The following is a 27,422-nucleotide window of genomic DNA, read 5'->3' as shown; positions in this document are numbered from 1 at the left end:
TTTACACAGGAAAATTGTGTAAATAGTACCTGAAGCTTTGGCCAACCTTTGACAATTAGTCATAGTCATGCGTATAATGCAGATAATTGATTACTTGGTTGATCAGAACTGACTGCATATTAATTTGAGATCTATACTTGGATCTAAGGTTTTCCTATACAAGGTTTTTATCCTTGAAACAAAAAGCATCACATTACACTATTAATGCTTGTAGGAAGCATGGGGAACCTGTGGACTTCTAGATGTTGCATTACCACAGCTCCCATCTATGCCCATTGGCCATGCTGTCTTGGGTCCATCAACAATCCAGCAACAACTAAAGCATCACAGGCTCCCCATCCCTAGCCTAGGAGCAGTAACCACATTTCTCACATCTCTAACAAGATACTTATAATATGGTGAGGCTAACAATGTCGACAGAACAAAGTTAGGGCATGAAATTATAGCCAGCTGTGAGGTTTAAGGTTCTTGGGTGGAGATGAGAATCCGGCTTAGGAATTTGTCTTGCTTTTTTTTTATTTAAGAAACCTAACATTCATACCCATGTTTTGTCTTAAGCATCAGTATCATGATCACACTAGTAACAAAGCATATGTGATTTATTTATAATACCATCCAAGAGATTTTTATAAAAAAAAAAACATTAAGGCATTCGTTAGCATTGAGTGGTGAAAAGGATTTCTTCTCAGGCAAAATGTACAGTCTTCAGAAAATAAATCATAAATAGGGTTTAAGGGGCGAAAAATGAGCAGTAGTAAGAATGCACTACACTTCAACAGACCTATACCTGCATAATTTTGTTATTGTTTAGATAGACTGAAAGAGTCAAGACATTTAAATAGTGGAGGCAAAAACGGCTTTGAACAATATTATTCTGATCTTGGCTGTGGAACCTATCATGTTCCACAAAAATTATGAGTAAAAAGCTCTTAAACTTCATAGCTCTTTATTTGATTGATTCATATATTGCCTTTCTGCCATTTAGGCCTTTAAAGTTAGCTTACATGCAGGCTGGAATAAAGTTGTTTATAGGGCAAGACATCACATGTAGATCTTCTACTCTAGAACAAGGAAAAATCCTCACTCACTCTACACATGATGTCTTTTGAGGTTCTACCTACCCTGGACCAGGATGCAGGAGTAGAGAAAATAAGGTCAACATGTCAAGACTGTTCCTACTGCACAGTTCTTCCCACAGCCCGCTTGCTGGTAGAATTATGCCCTTAACATTAACAAGTATGGTAGCAGTTGCAGTTGTCTTGACCTGCACAATGGAGAAAAGGACAAATCTTCCTTAGAGGCATCTATGCCCCAGCCCAAAATATTGGCCCTGAATAGTTAAATTATTTAAGTTACTAAATTTATATCCTGCCCTTCCCAAAGGAGCCAAGGGCAGTAATGACCAGATCAGGCTACTTACTCCTGACAGTTCTTCCTAGAGGGCTGGCTTCATATAATCCAGTATCTTGTTTCCCAAAGTCACCAGCCAGAGACCTCTAGGTAGCCCACAAGGAAGACATGAAGGCAATTGTCCTCTCCACTTACTCCCAGGCAACTGGCATCATAAAAGAATATATAGCCAATTATAACTCATATCATCCATGAGTTTGTATAGCTCCCTTTTAAAGACATCAAAACTGGTTGCGCTCAGCAAAACCCACAAGTTAGCTATGTATGGTGTAAAGAACTATTTCCTTTTCTCTGTTCAGACTCTCTGGTTACCTTCACTGGATGGCACAGAAGTTCTGGAGTTATGGGGGGGGGCGTACTTCAGCCACTTCCTCAACAATATTATAAATCTGTCACCTTTCCTCATAGAGGAGTTGTTCCAGTCCTTTGATCTTTTGGTTGCACCTTTTCTAGTTGCATGGTATCCTTTTGAGATGTGGCGACTAGAATTGTGCACTTCATCACCTCCTCTCCTATCCTTTTGGGGACATTACACAGTAAGAAACCCCTTACAATTGCGTAATCTACAACCACCAGGTTAGAAAAGCACTATCAAACTACGTTAAAACAACTTTTGACAATCGTGTGTCTTCAGCTTTTAGCAATAGTGCCTTGGCTTTGCCATTGGTTTATTTTTTGCATGTACCACTCTTTAATATTTATATAATAGAGTCCAAGCATCCCTTTGATATTTTGCTCCAGCAAATGCTCATTTGGTGTTCCTCAGAGGGTGGGTTTCTTTTAAATAACAAAGGACTTGGTGTGCTTGAAATCCTAAGGAACGGAAAGAAGAACTGTTGAGATAATTCAGATAGTTGCAGTAGAAGGTTTTGTACTAATATCCATTCACCACTAATAATTATGAAAGCACAAGGTGCAGACTCCAGCTATCCCTAACTATGGGCAATGTTGGCTGATGATGATGGGAATTGGAGTCCAAGACATCTGGAAGGTCCTATGCATTACATAAGGGGTAGCTAAGCCTGCGGCCCTCCAAATGTTGGACTACAACTTCCATCTGCATGGCTGATGGGAGCTGAAGTCCAGCAACATCTGCAGAACCACAAGTTACCCACCCCTGGTTTAGCAGTTTTCTGTGTCATCCATATTGTGAAAAGAACTCTACAAGCTGACTCATATGTGAAGCAAACACTCTTTAATCCATGCATCCCCACCTGAGCATGAGATCAGCTGAATAAATCTCAATGTGGACTGTATCCTAAGCTTGTTGCCATTTCAGTGGTTCTATGCTGTCACTATGATGGTAAAAAATAACTACAAAGCTTCCTCCATGTATACAGACTGATTCCCACTGAAGTCCCTCCGTCCCCTTGATCTTATATGTAGAAGGGAGTTTGGTGAAAACCATCCTATCTAGCCATCTCTCACAGGGTCATGCAGTGTGAAAAACTTTAGTATGGCTGACATCTACCACTGCTTTGTGTGTTAACACTGATCCTACAAGTTGTCAGGAGTGCGAGAAAACAACAGTATTTAATATGTAATCTGGGTAAGGCTATAGAAATTCATGAACTTGCCACTAGATGGAGACGCACCTTCCTGAGAGCTGGTATGTATTCAGTATGTAACAAGACTGCTGGAAATAGCCTCTTTCTACAAATGCTCCTTTCTATAACTACTGGTATGATGTATAGAGGAGCGTACAGCTGAGTAAGATGCCTACAGAAATAACCTGATGCATCTCTTGCTATTCTCTACCAGGTCAGATGGGACATTTTGCGGGGACATAATTCAAAACAACTTTCTGTAAATAGTAGCCAAGCATAGTTTTCTTCCCTAATATGCTAGCCAGCTTTTTACGGGACACTTTTATACTGAAGAACGTTCAAAGATAATTCCCTCCTTGCTCCCTGCATCTGAATTGATGCAGTCCAGTTTACCATGTTGTCTGGGTGAATAGCTGTGCTCTTAGCCGTTCTGTACTTTAGAGTTGTGGCATGAGAAAGTACATTATCTCCACCCTTCCTGAAGCAGACATAATGGGTGAATTAATCTTGCCAGTGCCACTACCGCATAGATACAGAATGCTCACCTTTTCACTGTTTGCAGCTTTGTTCTTCCTGCTAGCAAAACAAAAGTGGGAGAAAGTATACTGTTTTATCTGGGCATTTCATGCACATTACTTTTATATAGAGTTTTGTTTTCCATACATTCATGTTTCTACTGAATTTGCTTGGATTTTTATTTTTATTTTTTTAAAAAAGTTTGATTCAGTGCTTAGCGCAAGGAGTAGGGAACCTGTGGCTCTGCAGATGCTATTGGATTCCAACTCCCAGTACCCCCAGCCTGCATGGCCAATGGTTCAGGGACGGTGAGAGCATAGAGTCCCAACAAGAACTGGAGGGCCACAGGCTCCCCATCACTGGGAATTTGCCTGCATGTAAGAAGTCAATTAGGGACACGGGTGGCGCTGTGGGTTAAACCACAGAGCCTAGGACTTGCTGATCAGAAGGTCGGCAGTTCGAATCCCCATGATGAGGTGAGCTTCCATTGCTCGGTCCCTGCTCCTGCCAACCTAGCAGTTCGAAAGCACGTCAAAGTACAAGTAGATTCCCACCTCCAGTGGGAAGGTAAACGGCGTTTCCGTGCGCTGCTCTGGTTCGCCAGAAGTGGCTTAGTCATGCTGGCCACATGACCCGGAAGCTGTACGCCGGCTCCCTCGGCCAATAAAACAAGATGAGCGCCGCAACCCCTGAGTTGGTCACAACTGGACCTAATGGTCAGGGGTCCCTTTACCTTTACCAAGAAGTCAATCGTATTATTTCTAAATTTGGGGCTTAACGTTAAATTAATTTTTGTCTAACTGTTACAGAAGCAATACCCACAAGATCACATTATAAATCATATTATAATTGAATTAAACCCTATACTATTTTTTATTTAAACATAAGTAATTTTATCCAGATACGTCTGTTACATGGGTTTCAAAATATAGACAATATTGCTTTAGCAACCATGTAAAGTAGCTGTTTCACTGTGTTCTTATTAACAAAGAAAACATTGGCATATATACATATGAACTTTGAAAGAAATTGCCTTGTACATTTTCAGTGAGGGAAGTCCTGAATGTATACAGTGTTTTGTTCTACTGAGAATACACTCATTTAAATCTGATCCACTGGTTTCAGTGAGTCTGCTCAGAGAAAGGGGTTGGACTAGATGACCCTCAGGGTCCTTTTCAACTCTATGGTTCTATGGTGCAATCCTTTATAGGGAAGACTGTTCAAGGCCTCCTTATTGCTTCTTCAAATTAGTAGCCAATGGGCAACTGGAACCCTCTTAAAATATTAGCCAACTGAACCCAGCTTTAGGTATTATAGGCTAGGAAATGAAATGGCTTGGATCCAGATTTTGCTCCAGCTAGCAAAAGGGAGAAAGGGAGTTTTTTCCCCATACCCCCTACAGCCCCTTGTGCTTTCTGAGGAAATGCTTCAGGGAGTTGTAACAGGCAGACATACAAGCGAAACAGTGTGGGAGATGGCACTGGAGGGGGATTGGCAAAAGTTGCCTCCTCGCCCTCTACTGTCAGCTGGATCCTTCCATCCAGGATCAAAAATCACCTGTGGATGGAAGGAGAAGTTTGGATTCGACCCGATATGACTAATGCAAGGGATTCTGCACAATAGTGCAGAACTATTGATCCTTGGATCAACAGTTGCAACTATAGTCAATGTTTCAGCTGTTCAAAAGTGGCAAACAGAAAGGAAAATAAATATACTTACGCTGAAGAATGTGCTTCTGGGGGATAAAAAAACAGGAAAAGAAAGATAAGCAAGTGTCATTCTCCATACTTCACACTGCCTAACTGCACACTTTACACCAGTCTCTGGAACAACTGCCCTAAATATATTATCACATATTTCCTTCTAATCTTGCAGATATTTACTTTCAGACAAACATCAGGTTTTCCAGATATTCCCAATCAGATCACCCAGCTAAGTGTTAATAAAAGTTATATTTAAGACCATTTAAAGCAGGGTTTTTCCATACATTCACCCACCTTTTATGTAGCTTGGTTATGTTTTTCCTCCTTTCTCTGTGAGAAAGATGTGGTTAAATAATTTGAAGCTAATTATATTATGTGATCTGTAGTTTACATATGTAGTCAGATGTGGCCTTCTGACTAGATGTTCAATCACTACCTCCTGTGCCCCACTCACTAGATTGCTGCATGTGTGAACAAAATAAAGATTCTAAAACAATTCTTTGTAGACTATGCTGCACTCTATAAATGCTAGAAAGGAAGCCACGTCAGTTCATTATATATATAAAAAATTTCCACAGTATGTAGGGCAATACAAAATAATTTGTCAAGACAACTTACAAAATAAGTTGCCAAGAAATTCCTAAGTAATCATTTATTGCTAGATTACAAAGTAACATATAGTCAATAAATTACTACTTAATTATTTGGTCTAAGTGGGATCTGAAGATGCCTGACTTCTTCCTAATTGCTCCTAGGACAAAAATGGTCCTATCTTACAGCTCACTGTTCAGTTAGATGGTTATTTTGTCCCTCGTGGTTTACTGCAGAATAGGAACAAGCGTCAATTAGGTTTTCTGTGGATTGATGTTTGTTCCAATTCAGCTGTAAACAGCGGGTTTTCCTAGCGAAAGAAAAACTTCTCAGACCCATGCCTAGAAATCACGGGGCAAAGAGGAATGTGGATGAACCCTGATTCTGGGAAAATAAAACATTTACCGTATTTTAAAGATAGAAAGAAATATTTGGGGGACAGGGAGATGCACTCTCATTGTTACCCAGCAGAGGGAGCTGGCTAATCAAATTCAGCAGAAATTTCATATCAAAACTTGCCTCCAAAAATCTGCAACGCGATATAACAGGGCAGAAACCATGGTGTTTGAGCTTTTACTGAAATACTGTCTACATGTACTGACTGGCTTTTAGACAACTGAAATATATTTCGTTACGTATCGCAAATGAACCCACGAGAAACTGTCCTGTCTATTCTGTGTGCTGATGGCTTTTTACAATGGCTGTGGAAACGTACTAAACCTGACTCAGTTGCATTAAGCTCACCACATAAACAACTTCAGCAACAGCTGGGAGTCCCAGGCTTCAGTCCCACACTGTGCCAGTAACATCAGACACAGAGAACAGCAACCATTGTGGAAACAACAATTTCCTTTCCATGTGACTATTGTCAGGTAGAAATCTCTTTGCTGGGGAGCTGCATTGATCTCATTTCCCATGTGGATCTTCCATACGGTTATAAGCCAACTGGCATGAAGGAAGACCATGGGAATAGGTTGTTAGGATTTTACGTAGCCGATGCTGACTAGTGTGATTAGTATAAATCACATGAGATGTCTGAGAAGAGTTTGGGAAAGGAAGACTGTCTTATCTCTTCCGTCTGTGAGTGTTATTGGACTGTACTTTCGCTTTTGCTGTATGCTTTCTGTTTCTGCCAGAGTTTGGAGAGCACAGACGTGATTATGGATTCTCTGTATATATTGTGAATAAAGCGTAGTTTAGACCTACGGATGTTTCTATCTTCTTACTGTGTGATGCCAGAAGACTTGTGTGCACTTTTCATATATGAAGTGTCGCAGAGGGGTACTCTGGAGTGAAGGGACATGCCATTCCAGAGACGTGCCCACTGGGAGACACTCGGAGGTACTGGGGGTCTGCCGTCTCCCCCCCCCCCAAGGAGAATTTCCTAACAAAGGTGTCCCAGCCTGTTGCAGTGATGCCAGAACTGGCTGCAGGTATCCTGGCTTTAAATGGTACCTAAATTCAACACCATGTGAAAAATCCATCGAGGTAAAATTCTGCAGTCTAGTGTAGATTAAGATTTAGTGTACTTTAATCCATGTGACTGTTTGTTATTGAATGGCAGTCACAGGGGCAGCCTGTCCCATTTTGCCACCTGAGGCAAAATGGGAATGTGCCCCTCTTGTCCCCCTGCCGCTGTACCCCCCCCTCCAATTTCCATCGGTGGTGGAACACCACCCTGGCCAACACTTGGCAAAAGGAAAAGCATTCCACAATGCCTTGACACTCATCTTCTCCATCCCAGGGGCTGGGTGGACAAGTGGCAACACCAAGTACCAAAAGTGGTGGGGCAGATGGGACGCTGCCTTTTGTGCTTCTGCCACCTAAGGCAGCTGCTGCACCCTGCCTCATGGGTGGGCTGGCTCTAGGGAGTCAGCTAAGTTTTACTCAGAGTACAGTCACTGAAATTAATCAACATGACTAAGTTAGGAGCATTAATTTCGATAGGCCTACCCTGGATAAAACTTAGCTGAATCTCACCACAAACTGAACAGTTACAAATGTAAAATACCCAAGGTTGTTAAAAGTGGGGGGCGGGGTGTCAGAAAGCAATTCTAGATTTTCTGAGGGAAATTGCAATATTTAGACATTTTGCCACCAGCTTAAAGGTTTAAAAAAAATAGAGCCTTCCAATAAAGATTCAGAAGAAGATTGTATATCATAAGTTCTCTACCCACCCTCTAATAAAAACTGGGTTGAAAACAGAACATGCAACGCTGATTCCAACTCTCTGTTATTACAAGGGCAGCATCTTTTATTTACAGGAACTGTTCATTATCCATCCACATGGAAAAAACATTAGCTTTCAACGCAGACCAGAAGTACTGCTTTCTGGCAGCTGGTTCTGCTGTTATTTCCAAGACTAAAGTTGTCTTTCCTTTTATTTTCCTATCACCCCCTTTTCCTATCACCCCCTTCCATTATTTTCCTATCATCCCATTCCACCACCCTCCTTCCTATCACCCCCTTCCAAGTGTGCTAGCTCTGCTCCAAAACCACCTTTGCTTCTGCCAGCCCACAACCCCACACAGTTCACAAATATTTAAGCATGGGAACTTACTGATCAATCCGGGAAGGAAGAAGTTTCACTTACTTGAAAAGTAGCCCTTCTTTTGTGCATAATATACCCCGAGACCACAGGAAGCTATTATCAAAGCCACAATGACCACCGCAGCTATGATGCCACCTACATTAAGGTCATCTAGCATGGAAAGCAAAACAAATATAATTTCAAATTGGAGCTTGAGTATAGAAGGCAATATTCATTATATATATATATATATATATACACACACACACACACACACACACACCCTCAAATAGGGCATGGTAGAGCCCTGGGAAGAGCGATTGTTTGTTAAACTACAATAACTATGGCCAGATAATCACTCTACACAGCTGGTCCAGGAACTGAAGTTAATGAAAATATTATATGCTCCCTGCGTTTTCATCTGCAAAGGTGCATCTAAAGGCATTTCAAGTTGCAATCCTCACTACCCTGGATCCTTCTTTCTAAAAATGGTCCTGCACTGACCACTTGGATCCATGGTGGCCGCCATCTTGTGGCGTAGCTGGGGGAGACAGCGCCAGCTAAGCCAATCAGAGGCAGGGGTTTAGGGGCTGTGACCAGCCCACTCCTAGCCTATTTAAGGGAACGGTTTAGTTGCAGGCCGCCCTCTTGCCCCCCCCCCCCAGTATATTTTTTCAAGAAAACCTACTTTAAATTGTGGCAGTGTCCTGTAAAATGTATTTTTTTGCTTAAAATATTTTCTCTTTTTATTAATCATCCAAACTGGGCCTTTAAAGATGTGCCACATAACCGAGTTTGAAGTTGGAAGGTGAACTAACACATTTTAGTTTCCTAACTCTGTCTTGTAATTAAGACATTCTCATCTCAAGGTTGGTTGGTCACATTGGAATTTGACATTTACCAACTTGCATTCGCTTTACAGAACATTTCTGAGGCTGTCCAACTTTATTGTCAGCTTCACAGTAGTACTCTCCAGTGTCATTCTTTGAAACAGAATTGAATAGCTGGTAAAAAAAAAAAACAACAGAGAGAAAGAAGTAGAATATTCCAAAAAAAATGGGAATGAGCAGTCAAAACTGAGACAACATTTCTAGTACATTATGCCATTGCATTATTATTATTATTATCATTATCATCATCATCATCATCACCAACATCATCAATGCAGTGGATTTAGAATAGAGTCATACCTTGGAAGTCAAATGGAATCCGTTCCGGAAGTCCGTTCGACTTCCAAAATGTTTCAAAACCCAAGTGTGGCATCTGATTGGCTGCAGGAAGCTCCTGCAGCCAATCAGAAGCCCCGTCAGATGTTTGGCTTCCAAAATTGTTTGCAAACTGGAACAGTCACTTCCAGGTTTGTGTTGTTCAGGAGCCAAAATGTCCGAGAACTAAGCTGTTTGAAAATCAATGACTGTATTTCACAGTTTTCCAGAATGCAAAATGACTGTCCAGTCTGACAGTGACAACTGATCTAAGGGATGGGAGAGGGTGGCCAAAGCAGTGCCAGCGCACCAATATTTTTGGCCAAACTGCTTTCAACCTTTTTAGGGGGAGGAGAGAGAAATGAAACAGTTCTGAAAATTGGGGTGTAGCAGAAATAAGAGGTGTTCATGGAACAAACATCAGTTGGGTGTTCTGCAGATTGACATTTGTCTCAATTCAGCAGTAAACAGTGGGTTTTCCTGAGGAAAGCAGCGGTGCAAAAGAAAAACCTCTTGGACCCATGCTTAGAAATCACCAAACAGAAGTGTGGATGAGCCAATTCAGTTACTGCAGCAGACATTTGGTGAGATAAGTACGTATCTCCACTTTGTAAAATATATCCCATTTTCCTAACATTTTCTCATACTCATCAATCTATTTTATTATCCTATGGGTGAATCAGCAAAGTATCATGCTGGTTCTGAGCTATATATCAAAAGATATACAACGTGTAGGATGCAAGGTGATTGAAAGAGGTCCTATTTACTATATCTCTATGCAACTCTGAGGCAAAAAAAACCCAAAACCACACAGTAGGGTCCTGATACTATGTTGAATTTCCTCAGTACTACCACAGCAGAATGTTAAGCCTTTTCTTGGGCTAAGTAAAGTCCAATGATAAGTGGTATTGAGCAGAGGTTCACTAACCAGAGTTCCAGTTGTAGCATTCATGGTATAAGGAAGTCTCTCTTTTTTAATGCTCCGCAATGCTGGGCTTTCCGGCAGAAGAAGGCCATTCCTATACCATCTGTACTTTGACGCAGGAACACCATTGTTTTCTTTACAGCGTAGCTCCACTACTGTCCCTGTCATAGCTGAGCTGGGCACTTCACAAGCAGGAGGAGCTGGTGGGACTAGGAAATGACATGATCTGTTTCAAAGTAAAATATCTGAATGGCTAAACCTGCCTATTTGCTCACAAGTTGCTCTAATAAAGGCAGCTGGACTGAGTGGTTTATGCATCACATTGTATGCGTATTGTTCCTCGCCTCTGGCACTGTCCGACGGAAGTTTGATGTAAGCCAGTGTTCAAGATGTTTCAACAATGAATCAGCAAATGTAATATAATCTTTAGTTGTAAACAAAATACTGATCTGAGGTGCATTATGTCCAGACTTTCTCTTCCACAACTAGAGATAAAATATAATCGGTTGTATCAAACTAACATCTAAATACTACTCCTCAGAGTAGACCTACTGAAATCAATGAACCTAATCATGTATTTTCAGTGAGTCCACTCTGGATACAACCCCATTCATACATTTTAAATAATCTATTTCAGAATGTCTAAAATTAGTTCCCAGCTACTTATCTCTTTACAAAATGGTTGGCTTTAAAGTCTGGTTCATACCATTAATTTAACAAAAATTATCCCAGGCCCAATGGATGTGTACATTTCAGAAAACAATAAAATGATATAAAATGAAACATTATTTTTACAGAGGGTTTCTTTTAAAGACAACACACACACACACACACACACACACTGGATACTTTATTGTACCCCTTCTGTAATTGGGTGGCAAACAAAATGCAAGAAGAAATGTACTACTGAATAGTGTTACCTCAAAATAGCTTTGTTTAGATTCTTACCCAACACTAAGAGAGAGACTATAACTTCCCCTATTTGTTGTCCATGTTCCGTGGATGCACTAATTTCACAACGGTATTTCCCAGAATCCTTTCTAGTCACATTTTTAATGCGGATGCTTGATTGCACTCTTTCTCCTCGATTTTTAAAATCACCTGCAAAACAATCAAGACAGAGAGCAATGGCTAGAAAGGAACCTCCTCAAGTATGCTTTATAAATGTATAAAACAATTAGGGAAAAAAGACTGGTTTTCCAGAATACAATGCCAGTTTGGCTCTCTACCTGCCATTCCCCACGATATTTATTTTCTCCCGAAGACCCTTCCAACACTCCATTTCATGTGAGGTAGTTTATTAAGGGATTTGGTGTCTCAAACACATATTTTGCATGCAATTTTGATACACTGTAAGCTTTTATATGTTGCAGTAGAATGTTTTCAAATGAGAACTATCAGCCACTATCGGTCATACAGCTGTTAAAGACACAAGTACCCTGTTATCAATGCCATTATTAATCCAAATGAAGGCCTTTGTGGATGCCATGGCTCCCAGGCACTGAGTTGGCAACTCCTGCTATATATCCTAATCATATTACTCCTTTTCTGAGGGGAAATTGTTAGAGCAAAATAGCAGCTAGTGGCTGTCAGGACATATTTTGTGGTTGCTGCTACAGGGCTGTGACTGCTGGCAGTATCCCCCTTTAATTCCTCATCCCCCGATTTCCCACCCCATTCTCTCCCCCATACAGATGCTTAGAGCGTACTCAAAATGACACCACTGAAAGCAGAGGAGCCATTTTGTGCCAGACCTAATTTGTGACTTAAAGGCAGGTTCACACATGAGATGCATGCTTTTTCTCATTTCTCCCTCAAAACTGTTACAACAGCAGACAGCACTACAAGACAGAGTAAGCCAAGCTACAGATGGAATGGGATGCTTGAGTGTGGATGTTAGCTGTTTGAAGAAGGGTTAGTCAGGACAGTCAGGAACACGAATGGAAAATGGAGGAAAGCTACATATGTGCGACTTTGCCTTTCAAGTGTTTGAGCAACCCTTGAAACAAAGGATGGGAGATTTTCAGTGACACACAAGAACTCTACAACAGCAGAATGCAATATGTATGTTCTGTTAACTAGTTACTCCACACACAAACACACACACATACAGGGAATGTCACTTAATTAAATAAATCTTACGTCAGACAGTCAAATCAATTTTATTTGATTTATCTATTAAGAAATGTGCCTATGACTAAAAGGAACATGTGAACCAAACAGGCTATCCTCTTGTTCAGCAAAGCAGGCAGCAGCTATTTCTACAGTTGATTGTGATGTCACAATCATGGAAATGGCTGCTAGAGCTACAAGTTCAATCCATGAGACTCGGGTTCAAATGCCCATTCAGCTTTGAAGCTTGCTGGGTGACCTTGGGCCAGCTGGTAACTCCTAGCTTAACTTAACTCACAGGGTTGAGCGAAGATAAAATGGAAGGAAATAACAATGTACGTCATCTTGACCTTCTTGGGAGGAGAATTGGATAAAACAGTAAAAAATAAATCCATGTACACTGTACATCCTGTGATTTCTCCATGCAACCCTGAACATGGGAACATTTCACATGCAGGACACAAGCCCTCAGCAGCACAGTAAACACACACACAAATATAAATGTAAGCATTTTCTTACCAACAAAGGAACCTTCAAAGTAGACAAATGTAACTCCAGTTTTGGTAATTTTTTTCCATTCTACTCTTGTAGTTTCCTTCCCTTCATTGTGTTTACAGCTTAGAAATGCCTCTGTAGAGGGAAAAATACGTCATTGTTTCTGCTTTGAGTTGGAATACACTACAAACAACTGGCACACTTTCAGAACTAACTTTTGTAGAATGACTCTACAGATTAACAGTCCATATACATTTTGTGTGTGTACACTGGGGTACAGAATGCACAAGCTTCTCATCATGCACAAAATGTGCACCCATTCAGGATTTTGGTGCATAACTCTTAAGATATCTGGACCCAAGCCTTTCGGATTCTGCAGGTAGCATGGGAATTTTACAGAAAGAAATCCATATACAGTGGGTTACATATGCTTCAGGTTACATACGCTTCAGGTTACAGACTCCGCTAACCCAGAAATAGTACCTCGGGTTAAGAACTTTGCTTCAGGATGAGAACAGAAATTGTGCTCCGGCGGCGTGGCAGCAGCGGGAGGCCCCATTAGCTAAAGTGGTGCTTCAGGTTAAGAACAGTTTCAGGTCAAGAACGGACCTCCGGAACGAATTAAGTACTTAACCTGAGGTACCACTGTATAAACACAACATGTGGGATGAGAGGCGCCCCTAAGTTTACAGTAGTACAAAAATAAATCCAAAGAAGCGAAGCAATTGCTAAACATCAGAAAAGCTAAACATCAAGCACACTAAACAAGTTGTGAATCATCAAGCATTTTACAGTCTTCATCTTTCTCACTAAGACCATAATGATTATTCCTCTCTAAAGGCTGATTGATACTCAAGAAGCAAGGAATTTGAAGGAATTCATTGGCAGCAGGGCTGGCCCATCCATGAGGCAAGGTGAGGCAATCACCTCAGGTAGCAGCAGAATCGACAGCAGCAGATCTGGCCTTCAAGAAAAGGATCACATGTAGATCTTTATTCACCCCTTGTTCCTAATACGCAGCTTCACTCCCGACTTCTTCCCAGGCAAGGAAGGGGCGCTATTTTGTGCTTCACCTCAGGAACCAAAATGTCTTGGGTCAGCCCTGATTAGCTGTGTTCACACATGATGGTAAACCATGGTTAATGTGTAATGTGAACATGCAGACAGCTCCCACTTTGCTCCCTCTCCTAGCACAAGGAGGAGCAACAAACCACAATCCCTGGTTTAGGATTATGTCAGAACCAAGAATTGTAGTTTGTTTGACTCCAAACAAACTATGATGTGAAGCCAAGGTTCTTGGCTTCCTGGCTGTGGTTTATTAGTGTGGAAAAAACCCACAATGTCCCACAAAGGTAATTGTGGGAGATGACCTTGTTCCCAATAGTTTTTCCTCCCTGTTTATGCACACATGATGTGTGTGTACAGTGGCAGGTACCAGCAGTGACGGCAGATACCAGCAGTGGTCCGGCCTGGCTCCCTATAATTAAAGCCTAACTCCATGTACAGTCTCATTTCTTCATTCACGCCTACAACTTTCCATGTTGCAAATGTTCAAAGAATAAGAATGAAAGACATAATTACTGACTTTGCAATTATATATTCTGAGCATAAAAGCAGCTACAAGGTTAGGTGGTGAAATTGGCCAGCTAGTGTGTTATATTATTGATGCCTGCAAATTGTAGCAGGACACTTTATTCACACACGCACTGTTGTGGCCATTTTGGAAACTTTCTCAATCAATTAGATGTAACCCCATATTGCTCATGCAATGTGCATGTAAGCCCCATATTACTCCAACCAAAAGAACATTTGTTGCCTTTCAAAAGCATGTTAAAAGAAGTTCTAATGATGGGATCTTATCCCGCTCCAGGAAATCATAAACAACATTCACATGACAGACTTTCACAGCAAAACAGTGGAAATGCTTTTGTTTCCAAAGTTCTGATTGAGCGGAATAGGTGGTGTCTTTCCTGAAATGCCTGCATCAAGTAGTCTTTTCTTAATCTTTTATTATGCTTTTAAGAAAGAAAGTTACGAGACCACTGTGTTCTATTCCTACAAGTATTTTATTTGGCTGATTCTCATATTGCTAATATTATAGAATTAAAAACGAGAGGAGGGATATGGGATTTCAGAATTTCAAATCTGCACAGTGGGGAAGCTATTTTGCTCTTGTTCATGCAGCCTAATTTTAAAGACAAACCTTTTCAAAGATGGTTTCTCCCTGGCATTTCTCCAGGGGGGGAAAGGGTTCCTAAACTTTTGTATTTATAAGGGGAGAAAGATAAAAGCACAAAACTGTAGATGACAGGGGGATACACACACACACACACGAATGAATAGCTGACATGGGTGGTCACTCAAGAAGAAAAACAAAAATGCAAATCTGAGAAGGGTGTGGATGAGAGAATTGGCAATAAAGATAAAATGGAATGTGGATAAGGACAGATGGAAATATTTCTGAAAAAACAATAACAAATAGATCCAGAAAAGACAAAGAAAGAAACTGTCAAGAGGAAGTACAATGTCTAATGATTCATCTTCACTTCTGTTTGTAATATGATTTCTAGGAATAAGTCGGGGGGGGTTGTTTTGCTCCACCACTTTTCCCAGGAAAACCTGCAGTTTACTGCTGAATTGGAACAATCATCAATAGGGTTTTCTATGGATTGATGTTTGTTCTGATTCAGCAGTAAACAGTTGGTTTTCCCAGGGAAAGCAGCAGAATGGAAAAAAAACCTCATCAGACCTGTGTCTAGAAATCATGGGACAAACAGAAGAAAACATGGGACAAACGTTAAGTGTGGATTTACAGTAATATCTTTCAAATCAATCACAGCAAATGCAAAGCCACTAACTGAGAAAACGATCGGACTAACACTATTACTGACTCTTCCATAGAGGACCCATGTTCTTTATTTCACATCAGGTCGTCTATATTTGTTACAGTTGGCACACTGTACTAGTTCCCATTTTGTTCTGGCAAGGGGAAATGCTGTGGAAGGGGATAACAGCCTAAACGATGCCAAGTGACCTTTCTTGGCAGCCCACAGCAGAACAGCCAATAAAGATACTCAAACAAAACAAAACATGCAGAGAGATATACACACATGGGTGGGAAATGGGAAAAAAAATACAGAAAGAGAGAGCAAGAAAACATTTGTTCACAGATTAATTGTTAAAACAGACTCAAAGCACATGATTCTGACAATAACCCAAAGCTCTACAGGGTTGTGTACAGAGTTCCATGCATTGCAAGTACACATTCCCTTTATAGCTTCTTCTCGTTATATTAAAGGCACCTTGTGATTTTAGAGTCATCGCCTAGCTTTTCATATTGACCTCTCTGTCAACAAATCCATGCACATCTGCAATGGAGTCTGTCTATGATAGGTGGGGAACCTCAGACCTGCAGCCAAATATGACCCTCCACACCTCTGTATCTAGCCCATGGGATTCTCCTCAACTCACACACCCTCCCTAGCCACAGCCCAGGCCACACCCCTTGTCAGCCCTGCTTCACACCTTCCTTCACTGTTTTTGCTGGGCTAGAGTAAGTTCTTTAATTCTGGTTATGCCTCATGCTTGTAAAAATGGAGGACAGGGCGGGGGTGTGAGTGTGTGAAGAAGCTAGCCTACTGTACAAGTACAGAATTCACATTTGTCACTCTGTTCACTTTTGCCTCTGGCCCTGCCCATCACTGGCATCTGGCCCCTGGAAGGCTGCCCAGCAGGAAATGTGGCCCCCAAGTTGAAAAAGTTCCCCCATCCCTGCTGTGCATGTTGCAGACGATTCTGGAAGTGTTCCCAGGGGCACATTCCATTCACGAAGAGCAACAGCCAAGTCTGTACGGTTTTACCTTTACACTGCATGAATTGTGACCCTAAAGAACACTCACTGTGGCTGTGCACTGGCAGAGAATATTAATAGTATGTGTACAGAAGGCCTGGAGCCAAGCCTTCATATTTCCTACCCCCTAGGTTCACAGCTTGAGCCAGTTCTTTGTTTGTATTTCAAAAGTTTCAGAAACCGTAGGTCCTAAGCATTTGTTGTTGTTTAGTCGTTTAGTCGTCTCCGACTCTTCGTGACCCCATGGACCAGAGCACGCCAGGCACTCCTGTCTTCCACTGCCTCCCGCAGCTTGGTCAAACTCATGTTGGTAGCTTCAAGAACACTGTCCAACCATCTCATCCTCTCTTCTCCCCTTCTCCTTGTGCCATCAATCTTTCCCAACATTCAGGGTCTTTCCAGGGAGTCTTCTCTTCTCATGAGGTGGCCAAAGTATTGGAGCCTGAGCTTCAGGATCTGGTCCTAAGCATAGGTCCTTATAATTAATGCCCAATAATTAATGAATTTGGCCCTGTAAAATGCATTTGTGCCTCACTTTCTCTCACAGAAATGCAAATAATCCATTTACCAGTATTGTATATGTACAGACTGGCATTTCAACGCCAATGATATTATATAGACATTGCAAAAAACTTGAAACATCCATTTCACACCAAACACCTGTCTGGAAGCACCCACAGGTTTGTATATAACAATGTCACCCTGTTTATGAAAGGACTTCTGCTTATGCAACCAAAGTTCTTCCTGCTCTTCTTTCTCTGAGCCCGTCCCACGGCACAGGCACACAAAATCTGCTCCAGAGGCTTGGGAATAGAATAGATTTGGGGGCACTCAGTTGTGGGGGACAAATGGGATTACTTTTTTTATATATACAATCCAACTTCATTTTGTTGCTGCTGTATCCATTGCATCACTCCACTGCACTTTTATCAAACAGCCTTTTAAAATTCATCTAAGGACTTTCACTTATCCATTGATACAAGACGTACACAGTCATACACATACTGTACCCTCAAATTCGTTTGCTGTAACATCTTTCGTGTCTGTCTCTACGACGATTCCATACGCTTTATAATCTGAAATGAAAAAGAAAGCCTTTACATTGCAAAGTCCATTCACAATCAAGCAAATGTCCTCTGCAGTCATACAGTTGGGCTGTTTGCTTAAATCATGTTGCCTGCAAAGGAGATCAAACTAACTAGTTAATTTTTTTTAACCATGCATGTGCAAATGTATTTCAGAGTCCTTTTCTTCTTTTAATCTACAAGTGCAACTCTTATTTCTATACACCTGCATCAGTGCCAAATGTACACTGTATTTTAACTCTAGGTACAGTTCTGGATCATAGTATTTAAACATCAGATCAGATGAAATGTAAATTGCCCTTAAAAGAATCACTCGGGTTTCAGCTCAGCAACACCAGGGATAAGCAGTTTTTTGTACTGTTGCACTACAACATCCTTTCGCACAATTCTCAACATCAATACTTCAACCAGCCAAAGAAGGCAGAGGGAGGGGAAGGTTATAATTTTCATGTTATGACTATGGCTCAACAATGATTCTAAGTTGCGCAGCCAAGTTGTGCAACTGGAAATGATATTCTCTGGTCTTTTCAGGGAAGACTGATTATCCAATAGGGATGGTGAAAGTCTTGAGAACCTTTCAATTTAGGGGGCTGCATTTCAGATCCCTTCCATAAATATTACGATTCGCTCCCATTTACCATACCAAGTGTGGTGATTCCACATGGAATATTAATATAAGCACTCCCTCTAATGATACTCTGCATCTGAGTGTGCTAACAGCTCCGTTGGAGCCAGGCCAAGTTTGTTGCACTTCAGTCCCACTGAAACCAATCTGGGCTGCATGCATAAGGCTTTTTGAATACCAGCAATTCATCTAAAGCTTCTAAAGATGACTACACGTTTTCATCTAAAGTTATGAAGCCTTTTTCTGGCTACCCCTTCCCCACCATTTTTCTACTTTGATTTAAACTAATAAATAATCTAGGAAATGTGTGCATGTGTTTGTGCATTAAATAAAATGTGTGTTTCCACTATGCAATTTACAGTTAGTCTTACCACCGCTGCTATTAAATAATACAGGCAGTATAATTAGAGGGAAATAAATATACATATATTTCAAAAGTCAGCAATTTTTCTACTACTGTTCTTGCTAGTTGCTAGTAAGGACTGTTTCCCCACCCCCCCACCCCCCATTGAAATAGTTTACTGTTTGCCATTTTCAGGAGAAAAAACAAATGCATGCAAACTTTCACCTTTGTCTTCAGTTACTTTGGAAACATTTTTAGGAACTGTGAATGTGTTCCAGAATTCTGAACAGAGAAATTTATAAAAACGTTAACTGAAAGACTCCTTATACACATAACTGAGAATTAAATAACAAGAAAGCTCAGACAAAAGGTGAGGTGGGGAAATTTTGACTAGAACTTTTCAAAGCTAAAACAAATGTTTTTTGTGTGTGAATCCAGTAGGGCAGACCTCACATGAACCACCTTTCTGAATGCAATACATGCACATACAAAATCACATGTAAGTTAACACATTTTTTAATATATGTTTTAAAAAGCATCCTGGACCTGAGATGTATGTGCACTATTCTTGCAGGCTTGGACCTTTACCAGCACACATTATCAACCACTAGGATGGGGAAGAAATTCAGTTTGGTTTGGATTTTAATCTGGATCTAGCCAATTCTCACTTCCCAAAAGAGCAAGTAAACTGAAGCACAGCTATCCTTTGTAATTCACAGTCCTGCAAATTTTGCAATGCAGTTCATCAACCCCAAAAAAGTGTATTAAAAATGTGCATATCAGGGGAAAGCGTATATAAAATGCATTACATTAGTGAAACTGTCAAAGTAAAAGACACCCTATTAGGCAAAATTGCATGCAAAGTGTATATTAAGAGAAATATGCACTAAAATAAAGACATATTTTCAAGAGAATTAAAAAACAACCACCACCACCAACAACTGATGTAGGCATGTGGTGAACTGAATTTAAGATGGAACCGGGGGGGGGGGGGGGAGGTGAAATGAGAAACTGAGATTTCAAGACCCATCCAACCTCATTAACCGCTTGCTTTCAGTGGGAGTGCACTGAGTTCCTTGAGCACAATATTACTACATACATCTATGAATTAAGGACACAATTCAGTAACAGAAAACTTTGAAGATTCTGCACAAAGATCCTTTTTCTTCCCATAATGCTTTTGATTTATAAATTGAATAAATATTTTTCAGTTTCTTTTGGTAAGCATCAACAGGATAAAAATGCCCAAACTTAACTTTGAACCAGGCTTGAGATTTTTGCTGCCTCTTCTGTTTCTTGGCAATGAATAGGAAAATGGGGGTCAGGCGTCTTTAAAAAAGCTTAGTGTCTCACAAATAATCAACTTACACTGCTATTGTAAGAGCTGCACAGAGTTTATTTCCATAGCAACAAAGGTGTTGGAAACGCCGCCAATTTATGAAGCCTAAAAATGCAAATGTTGTCCAAATGGCTGCAAAATGAAAATGCTTCATGTCTTTATTTTTATTTTTATTTTTTTTACAGGAATGCAAGATCCACTAAGATTGCAAACCCTGTTGCACCTTTGTACAACAAATGTATCATGTGTGTGATAATTGTGTAGAGGAAAGAATTTTGTGTTGCTGCATGATGTGCTGGGGAAAGATACAGTGGCCAAAATTTCCTCACCTGTACAACTGCTACGGATAGAAGAACTACTTCCTCGTTTGACTACAGCCATCCTACACACTGCCAAGGTCGCTACACCTCCCAGGTACTTTGGGTGTGTGCGCGCGCATGCAGAATGCTACTTGTACAATCGGGTTTCCCTTTCCTCTCCCTTCTCTGCACAACCTCATAATCTGCTCTGGGGCAAGGAGTTCTCCAATTCCTTGGAGCAGATTTTGACGGTGCATGGGAAACTGAAGAAAAGGAGAGAAAAGTCCCATTAGGGTAGTCTGCTGTTATAGTGGAACAGTAGTATTTGATGACACCCTTTGCCTAGATTATGGAAGCCACCTGGGCCTCAGCACACAGGCTCTCTGGCTTCAGTACACAGTACACTGGACTCGGTACACGCTATACTGCTCAGACCATTGAAAACATCAAACCCAGAACAGCTTCTTCAGAGGCAGCAACCCACCAGATGTCTCTTCTACAGCTACGCCATGGAAGATGCTTTAACTAGAGCAGGGGTCAGCAAACTTTTTCAGCAGGGGGCTGGTGCACTGTCCCTCAGACCTTGTGGGGGGCCAGACTATGTTTTTTTTGGGGGGGGGGAATGAACAAATTCCTATGCCCCACAAATAACCCTGAGATGCATTTTGAATAAAAGCACACATTCTACTCGTGTAAAAACACCAGGCAGACCCCACAAATAACCCAGAGATGCATGTTAAATAAAAGGACACATTCTACTCATGTAAAAACACACTAATTCCTGGACCATCCGCAGGCTGGATTTAGAAGGCAATTGGGCCGGATCCGGCCCCCGGACCTTAGTTTGCCTACCCATGAACTAGAGCAAAGCCAGGCAACATGGGGCCCTTCAGATATTGTTGGTGCACTGGCAGCCAGTAATTTATCGATTCCAAAAGAGACTGCAGCCAAGCTGACTCTCAAAGCCTCGCTACATATCTTTAGGTGCCAGGCAAAAACATTCCTCTTTTTCCAGGCCTTTGGCTAATTAAACAATCTAGGGCCTTTTACACCGTGGGTATTGTTGTGTATTTGTTTGTTTGTTTGTTTGTTTATTGTATGTGCTTTTTGCATTTTTATATTGTAAACCATCCTGTGATCTTTGGATGAAGGGCAGTATAGAAATGTAATTAATAATAAAATAACTAAGCAACCAATATGTCACCCACTACATCAGCGATTGGGAACGTGTGGCCTGCCAAGCATTGTTGGAGCACAACTCCCATCAACCCGGACTATTGGGCCCTGCTGCCAACGTTTGAGGAAGCCACATTAGCTATCCTTGAACGAGACGTATGGGGGACTGAGCATTGGACTATGTGCTTACAAAGCATGTGATCCAGTGTGGAGCTACAGCTTGCCTTCCGCAGGCATTGCAGTGCCCTGAACTACTGTTGGAATCTAGAATTAAACCCTTAAAGTTTTACATAATAATGCAAAAACAATGTCATGTAATCTTACTTTTTTTTAAAAAAAAATAATTTAAAAACAGAAAGCAATCTTTGTATGATAAAGATCAACTGGCACTTTTTGTAGTAAGCTAACAATTGCAAACTTTCAACTCAAGCCTCTTGCCCTTATTTAGGTCTTTTTAAAAACAACTGTTTATACAAAAAGCAAACGCACACGGGGCAGATAGGATACAGATGACACAGAACAATGGCAAGGCAAACAGGAAAACGCACAGCAGCACGGCATTTTGCTCTGTGCCTCATTTGTTGGGTTAACGGTGCTACTTTTAAGTGGCCTCAACTGTTGCATTTTTCACTTCCCTTCTTTTATACAAAAGGAAGAGCCTGTCGCTGAAGGTGAATCTCTAAGGAAGCCTCCGTTGCTATGCAGCTCTCTGCTCCAAGCTCTTACAAAGGCAGTAAAGTAGAAAAACCATTCATGAATATTAGCACGCTGACCCAGGATCTTACAAAGAAGAAGAACCCCAACCTTCATGGCTTTTTTTTCTGCAGGGCTTTAGACTCAGGAAACTGCAGCAGATTGCATTACCTCAGCTTTGCAACAAAACTGGGCAATACAAAAAATGCTGAGAACTTTTCTTTGTTCAGATTCAGGATTAGTATTTAAGAGAGCCCATGAAGCTTCTCAACAAAGCAGAAGAGAATTGCCCTTTACAGTACTGTCAAATGAAGCAAGACTTATCCTGGCTTACCATTTATGTAGCACTTTTAACCATTATTATCATTACCATCATTGAAAAACCGGAGGTTGAGAGTTAACGGCTTGTCAGTGCAATGCAACCACGTCCCTGGCAACTACCAGCCTGGCTTTTCTGTAAATATGTGGCAGGATTTGAAAGTGTCCATCAAGTTGGTAGCATTCTTAAAAATAGTAGTAGCAAGTCCATTAATTTCTGTGATTCTCCAGTGGTTTGACTTCACCTTCGGAGGCACACTCCATTGAGACAGACGGATGCCAACAACAGCTCTGAGTAGAACTTAGCCGGATACAGCTCTAGGAGTTTCAAGTTTCACAGTGGATGCATTCCACTGTGGTGTCTTTATGATATATGGTTTAATTACGCACATATAAAACCAGTGCCTACTGTGGAGGTTTCAAACATCACATCCCAAGTGGACGCCAGCTTCTTCCAAAGGCAGCAGCATCATCCCTACCCTGCCACATCCCACCTGTTATGCGCTTGCTAACCTAAACCCTGGTCTTTGCATTCTTACACCTAGTTCTTTGATGCTTTGTTGTGCTAATGGATCATTACCCCCCAGGTTACTGCCTCAAACAAAACTAGCTTTGTATTGATTGCCTTGGATTAAAGAGGATGGCTGATACACAACTTCTGTACTTTGCCTAGGTTAATTGTCTCTCCACATACGCTAATTCCAGCGGATTAATAGCAGCTAACACACATCTTAAACACACACAGGTCTTGCTACTTCCCTGTTCCAACAGCCCAACATTAATTAAATTCTAACACCAACTTAATCCAGAATTCAGGGTGTCTTGCACCCATAGATTCATAACAGTACAATTTGAGCTTATAAACATTGGATAGCTCTGGAACAATTCTTTACTATACAAAGCTTAATTGAAATTAAAATCAGTTCCCAACACAATATCAAAGTAATTTGCATCTTGTGTGAAAAATGCTACGAGGAAGATATCTTTCATTGATAGGTGTAATCCTGATTTATGGAAGGATTTTGAGACAGGGAAAATGCAGACAGGGAACAACTTCTAAAATTATATTAAGCCATCAAAGCAGAAACATATCAAATCTTCCAATAATCACATCAATTTGAAATCACTACAGTGTACAAGTACAAAGTACCAAATCTTCCGGGAATTAAAGCTTAACAAGCATACTAGTCAGATATCCGACATATTTCAATACACATTGTTTTCACAGCTGTGTGGTTTGGCTTCACCTATCTGTGTTCAACACAGTTCTTGGGTGGGGCATTTTTCTCCACTTCCCCCCTCTTATCTTCATTGAAGTTATATTTATCAAGAGAAAACATAATCTTTGAGGGCATGCTTTTGATTGTTTTCATGCTTGCTACTTTTGCTTTCAGGGGCTCTGACAATCTTTTTTAAAGAAAAATAAAAACAAAACAACCCCCCCATATGTTTCATAACCCTCCTAAGAAAGGAATGAATGTTTTGATTCCTTAACCAGTTTGATGTGGATGTTTGAAGACGTTGTTATACCTTTAAAACATATCTTCAATATTTTCAGACCTAGGACCGACTTTTAACCCAAACATGCATTTGGGGACCCATTTCTTAATCTTTTACCATACATTTGCAGGGTGGTAGTGCTCCTGTTGCAACCCACCTTGGATCAGGCTGTGACCCACGAGTTGAAGACCAGTCCTTTGGGGCACTGTTGTTTGTTAATGGTTGCTGGGAATTGCTCTGTGAGGAGTAAATTACAGGGTCCATAATTCTGTGAGGGAAATAATGTGCTTTGAATGTGCTTTAATGTGCTGGTGCCAGGTTATTTTGAACCCTAGGCAAGACTAACTACATGCAACTCTCCCCCAAACGGCTAACTTCAATTTTCAAAAACAGGTTTCTTCTAGAAAATATGAAAAGCACAGAATCTGAAACTGCTGAATTTATTTTAAATTGCAAGATTAAGTATCACAACAATGCTTGATTATCTTTCTGAAACACAAAAGAAAATGCTTTAGCACACAAATCATTTTGAATAATCTTGTGAATTGCGATATAAAAATTTAAGTCTCTTAAAAGTTTCAGTTTCAGGCACATCAAAATCTCACTTTGTGCACCTTTCCTTTTGCAATTTTTTCCAACAATTCCTTTAGTAAAGATAAAGGGACCCCTGACCATTAAGTCCAGTCGTGGATGACTCTGGGGTTGCGGCACTCATCTTGCTTTACTGGCCAAGGGAGCCGTCGTTTGTCCACAGACAGCTTCTGGGTCATGTGGCCAGCATGACCAAGCCGCTTCTGGCAAACCAGAGCAGCGCACAGAAACGCCATTTACCTTCCCGCTGGAGCAGTACCTATTTATCTACAGTGGTACCTCAGGTTACATACGCTTCAGGTTACATACGTTTCAGGTTACAGACTCCGCTAACCCAAAAATAGTGCTTCAGGTTAAGAACTTTGCTTCAGGATGAGAACAGAAATCGTGCTCCGGCAGCACAGAGGCAGCAGGACGCCCCATTAGCTCAAGTGGTGCTCCAGGTTAAGAACAGTTTCAGGTTAAGAACAGACCTCCAGAACGAATTAAGTACTTAACCCAAGGTACCACTGTACTTGCACTTTGATGTGCTTTCGAACTACTAGGTTGGCAGGAGCTAGGACCAAGCAACGGGAGCTCACCCCCTCGCGGGGATTCAAACCGCCGACCTTCTGATCGGCAAGCCCAAGGCTCAGTGGTTTAGGTCAAGTAATAAATAATATAGTTGCCAAGCCCACGAGTCTCTTTTGTATTTCTTCACACAATATACAACCAATGTACAGCCCACTTGTTCAATGTATTTTACTTCCAAGTCAACTGCCTAAGGCACATTTATCAAACAGCAGGTTCCATTAAACTCTAGGTTTAGTCCCAAGTGAGATGTTTCGGTTCATGGTGCATGGCTGCAGAATCCTATACGTACTTGGGAGAAAGCACCACTGAACTCAGTGGAACTTCAGGTGTGCTTACTTTACAGTCTTAGAGTACAGTGAAGTTAGTTCCCCGGACCATGCTTTTCACAGCTTCCCCCCACTCCAGTTGTTCACACCTGGGCTTCAATTTGTGTGAACATGGATTTACAACCCAGCACTGAAAACGCTGTGAGTCCACAGTAATCAGTGGGGTGAATCCAGTCTTGTGTGTCACAGCTGCAATCTTCCATGGGAATAAGTCAGGCTTCCGCAACCTCGGCCCTCCAGATGTTTTGAGACTACAATTCCCATCATCCCTGACCACTGGTCCTGCTAGCTGGGGATCATGGAAGTTGTAGGCCAAAAACATTTGGAGGGCTGAGGCTGAGGCAGCCTGGAGTAAGTCTTATAGCCAGATCCTAGGCATGTTGCCTCAGAACTTAGTCCCACTGAGCTCAGGTGAGCCAACTAGCAAGTAAAAATGTACAGGATTTCCCCTCTCCTAAACAAAGTAGAAATCCCACTTAAAAATAAATCCAGATTTCTATGTCTCAAAACTGCTTAGCAAGGCTTTCAACCACTTTCAACACACACTTTAGACTAGGGCTGGGGAAACTGAGGCCCTTGCAACTCCCAACAGTCCTGACCACAGGTGATGTTGGCTGTGGCTCATGGGAGCTGGCGGACAAAAGCACTTGTGGAGAGCCCCTGCTCCCCATCTCTCAAATACCCCCAAACTCCTTCATAATAGCTATCTTTCCCCAGATTCCACGGGACTCATTCCACAGCAGGTGTGCACAGCAGTCTCCTTCCAACCAATTCTCATACAGGCTTAGAAGCAAGGCAAGTGTGAAGGGACACGCCCATGCACCTTCAACGCTTTGGGCAAATGAGCATCCTAAGATTGCAGCGTTCTCAATTAAAGCGCGCGTTGGGAATTGACACCAGCTGACCCCGGTGCCCTCCTGCGGCCCTGGCTGGTTAACAGACCCCCAGCAGGCGCCGCTCCGCTTTAAGCCTCGGCTTCCCCGCCGCGTGCGCCTGCCTCCTGGGGCGGCCAGCGCGTTTCCAGCCGGCCTCGCTAATCAAATCAAATCGAGCGGCGGCTGGGGCGGGGGAGGGCGAGCCCCGTCCTCTGCTTCGCGGCAGTACCGCCTAGTAGGAAGCGTCAGCCAGAAAGAGAAGACAGCCCAGAGAAGCCGGGAGAGGCGAGGTTGCTCTTCCCTACCAGGAGGAGGTGGACCTTTTGTAAGCGAAAAGAGAGGGAGCCACTTGCTGGCGTCGCTCCCTGGAAAAAACAACCAGATGCTCCTCGCAAGGAGGCGGCGGCGGCGGCGGCGAACTTGGCTGCGCGGCGGCGAGGAAGGACTTGGGGTTTTTCAGGCGAGCTGAGCGCCCTCTCCCCCCAGGAGAGAAAGAGGGAGAGCCGCTGCCCTACGGGGAAGGAGAGGCCAAGACAGAGAAGCGACTTACAGCCCAGGAAGCCCAAGTGCCAGAAGAGCAGCCAGAAGACGCGGCGGCTCGCCATCTTCGCAGCAACAGCTGGCTCGCCGCTTTTCCTTTCGCCCCCACGAGGGAAGGGGCCGGGGGCGGGGAAAGAGAGCCTGGCGACGCAGCTGGACGGGGTGGGGGGGGGTCGCGTTCTCCGGCTCCACCCTCCCTCCGCCCGGGCACCTCGAGCAGGGGAGGGGGACGGCGCCTCTCCCGTCGAGCCGGGG

The 27,422-nt window shown here is 42.1% G+C and overlaps 1 protein-coding gene across 3 annotated transcripts; it reads right to left on the bottom strand.

The window, feature by feature from the left end:
• Positions 1-581: 581 nt before the first annotated feature.
• Positions 582-27,422, bottom strand: JAM2 (junctional adhesion molecule 2). 3 transcript variants are annotated; one of them, XM_081003697.1, is made up of 10 exons: positions 27,178-27,415; positions 17,895-17,960; positions 13,059-13,169; positions 11,376-11,528; positions 10,431-10,636; positions 9,199-9,301; positions 8,361-8,468; positions 5,193-5,208; positions 3,503-3,530; positions 582-2,223 (listed from the first exon to the last, which is right to left on the bottom strand). In XM_081003697.1, exons 1-10 carry the CDS (start codon positions 27,230-27,232, stop codon positions 2,191-2,193), a joined length of 879 nt encoding a protein of 292 aa, XP_080859823.1. In that variant the 5' UTR covers positions 27,233-27,415; the 3' UTR covers positions 582-2,190. The 3 variants fall into 3 exon arrangements, with proteins under 3 accessions (XP_080859823.1, XP_080859822.1, XP_080859821.1); XM_081003696.1 differs by having other exon boundaries at positions 3,503-3,533; positions 27,178-27,406; XM_081003695.1 differs by lacking the exon at positions 582-2,223 and having other exon boundaries at positions 2,237-3,530; positions 27,178-27,422.

Source organism: Podarcis pityusensis, assembly GCF_964106645.2.
Source record: "Podarcis pityusensis genome assembly, chromosome: 4".
NCBI classification, from domain to species: domain Eukaryota; kingdom Metazoa; phylum Chordata; class Lepidosauria; order Squamata; family Lacertidae; genus Podarcis; species Podarcis pityusensis.
This window is presented reverse-complemented; position numbering and strand designations above follow the sequence as displayed.

Coding starts and splice junctions, on each gene's coding strand:
- JAM2 (XM_081003695.1), bottom strand. CDS start 27,232: ATGGCGAGCCGCCGCGTCTTCTGGCTGCTCTTCTGGCACTTGGGCTTC. Junction 17,961..27,177: donor GCACTTGGGCTTCCTGGGCT/GTAAGTCGCTTC, acceptor TTTTCATTTCAG/ATTATAAAGCGTATGGAATC. Junction 10,637..11,375: donor AGTCTCTCTCTTAGTGTTGG/GTAAGAATCTAA, acceptor GTCATTTCCTAG/TCCCACCAGCTCCTCCTGCT.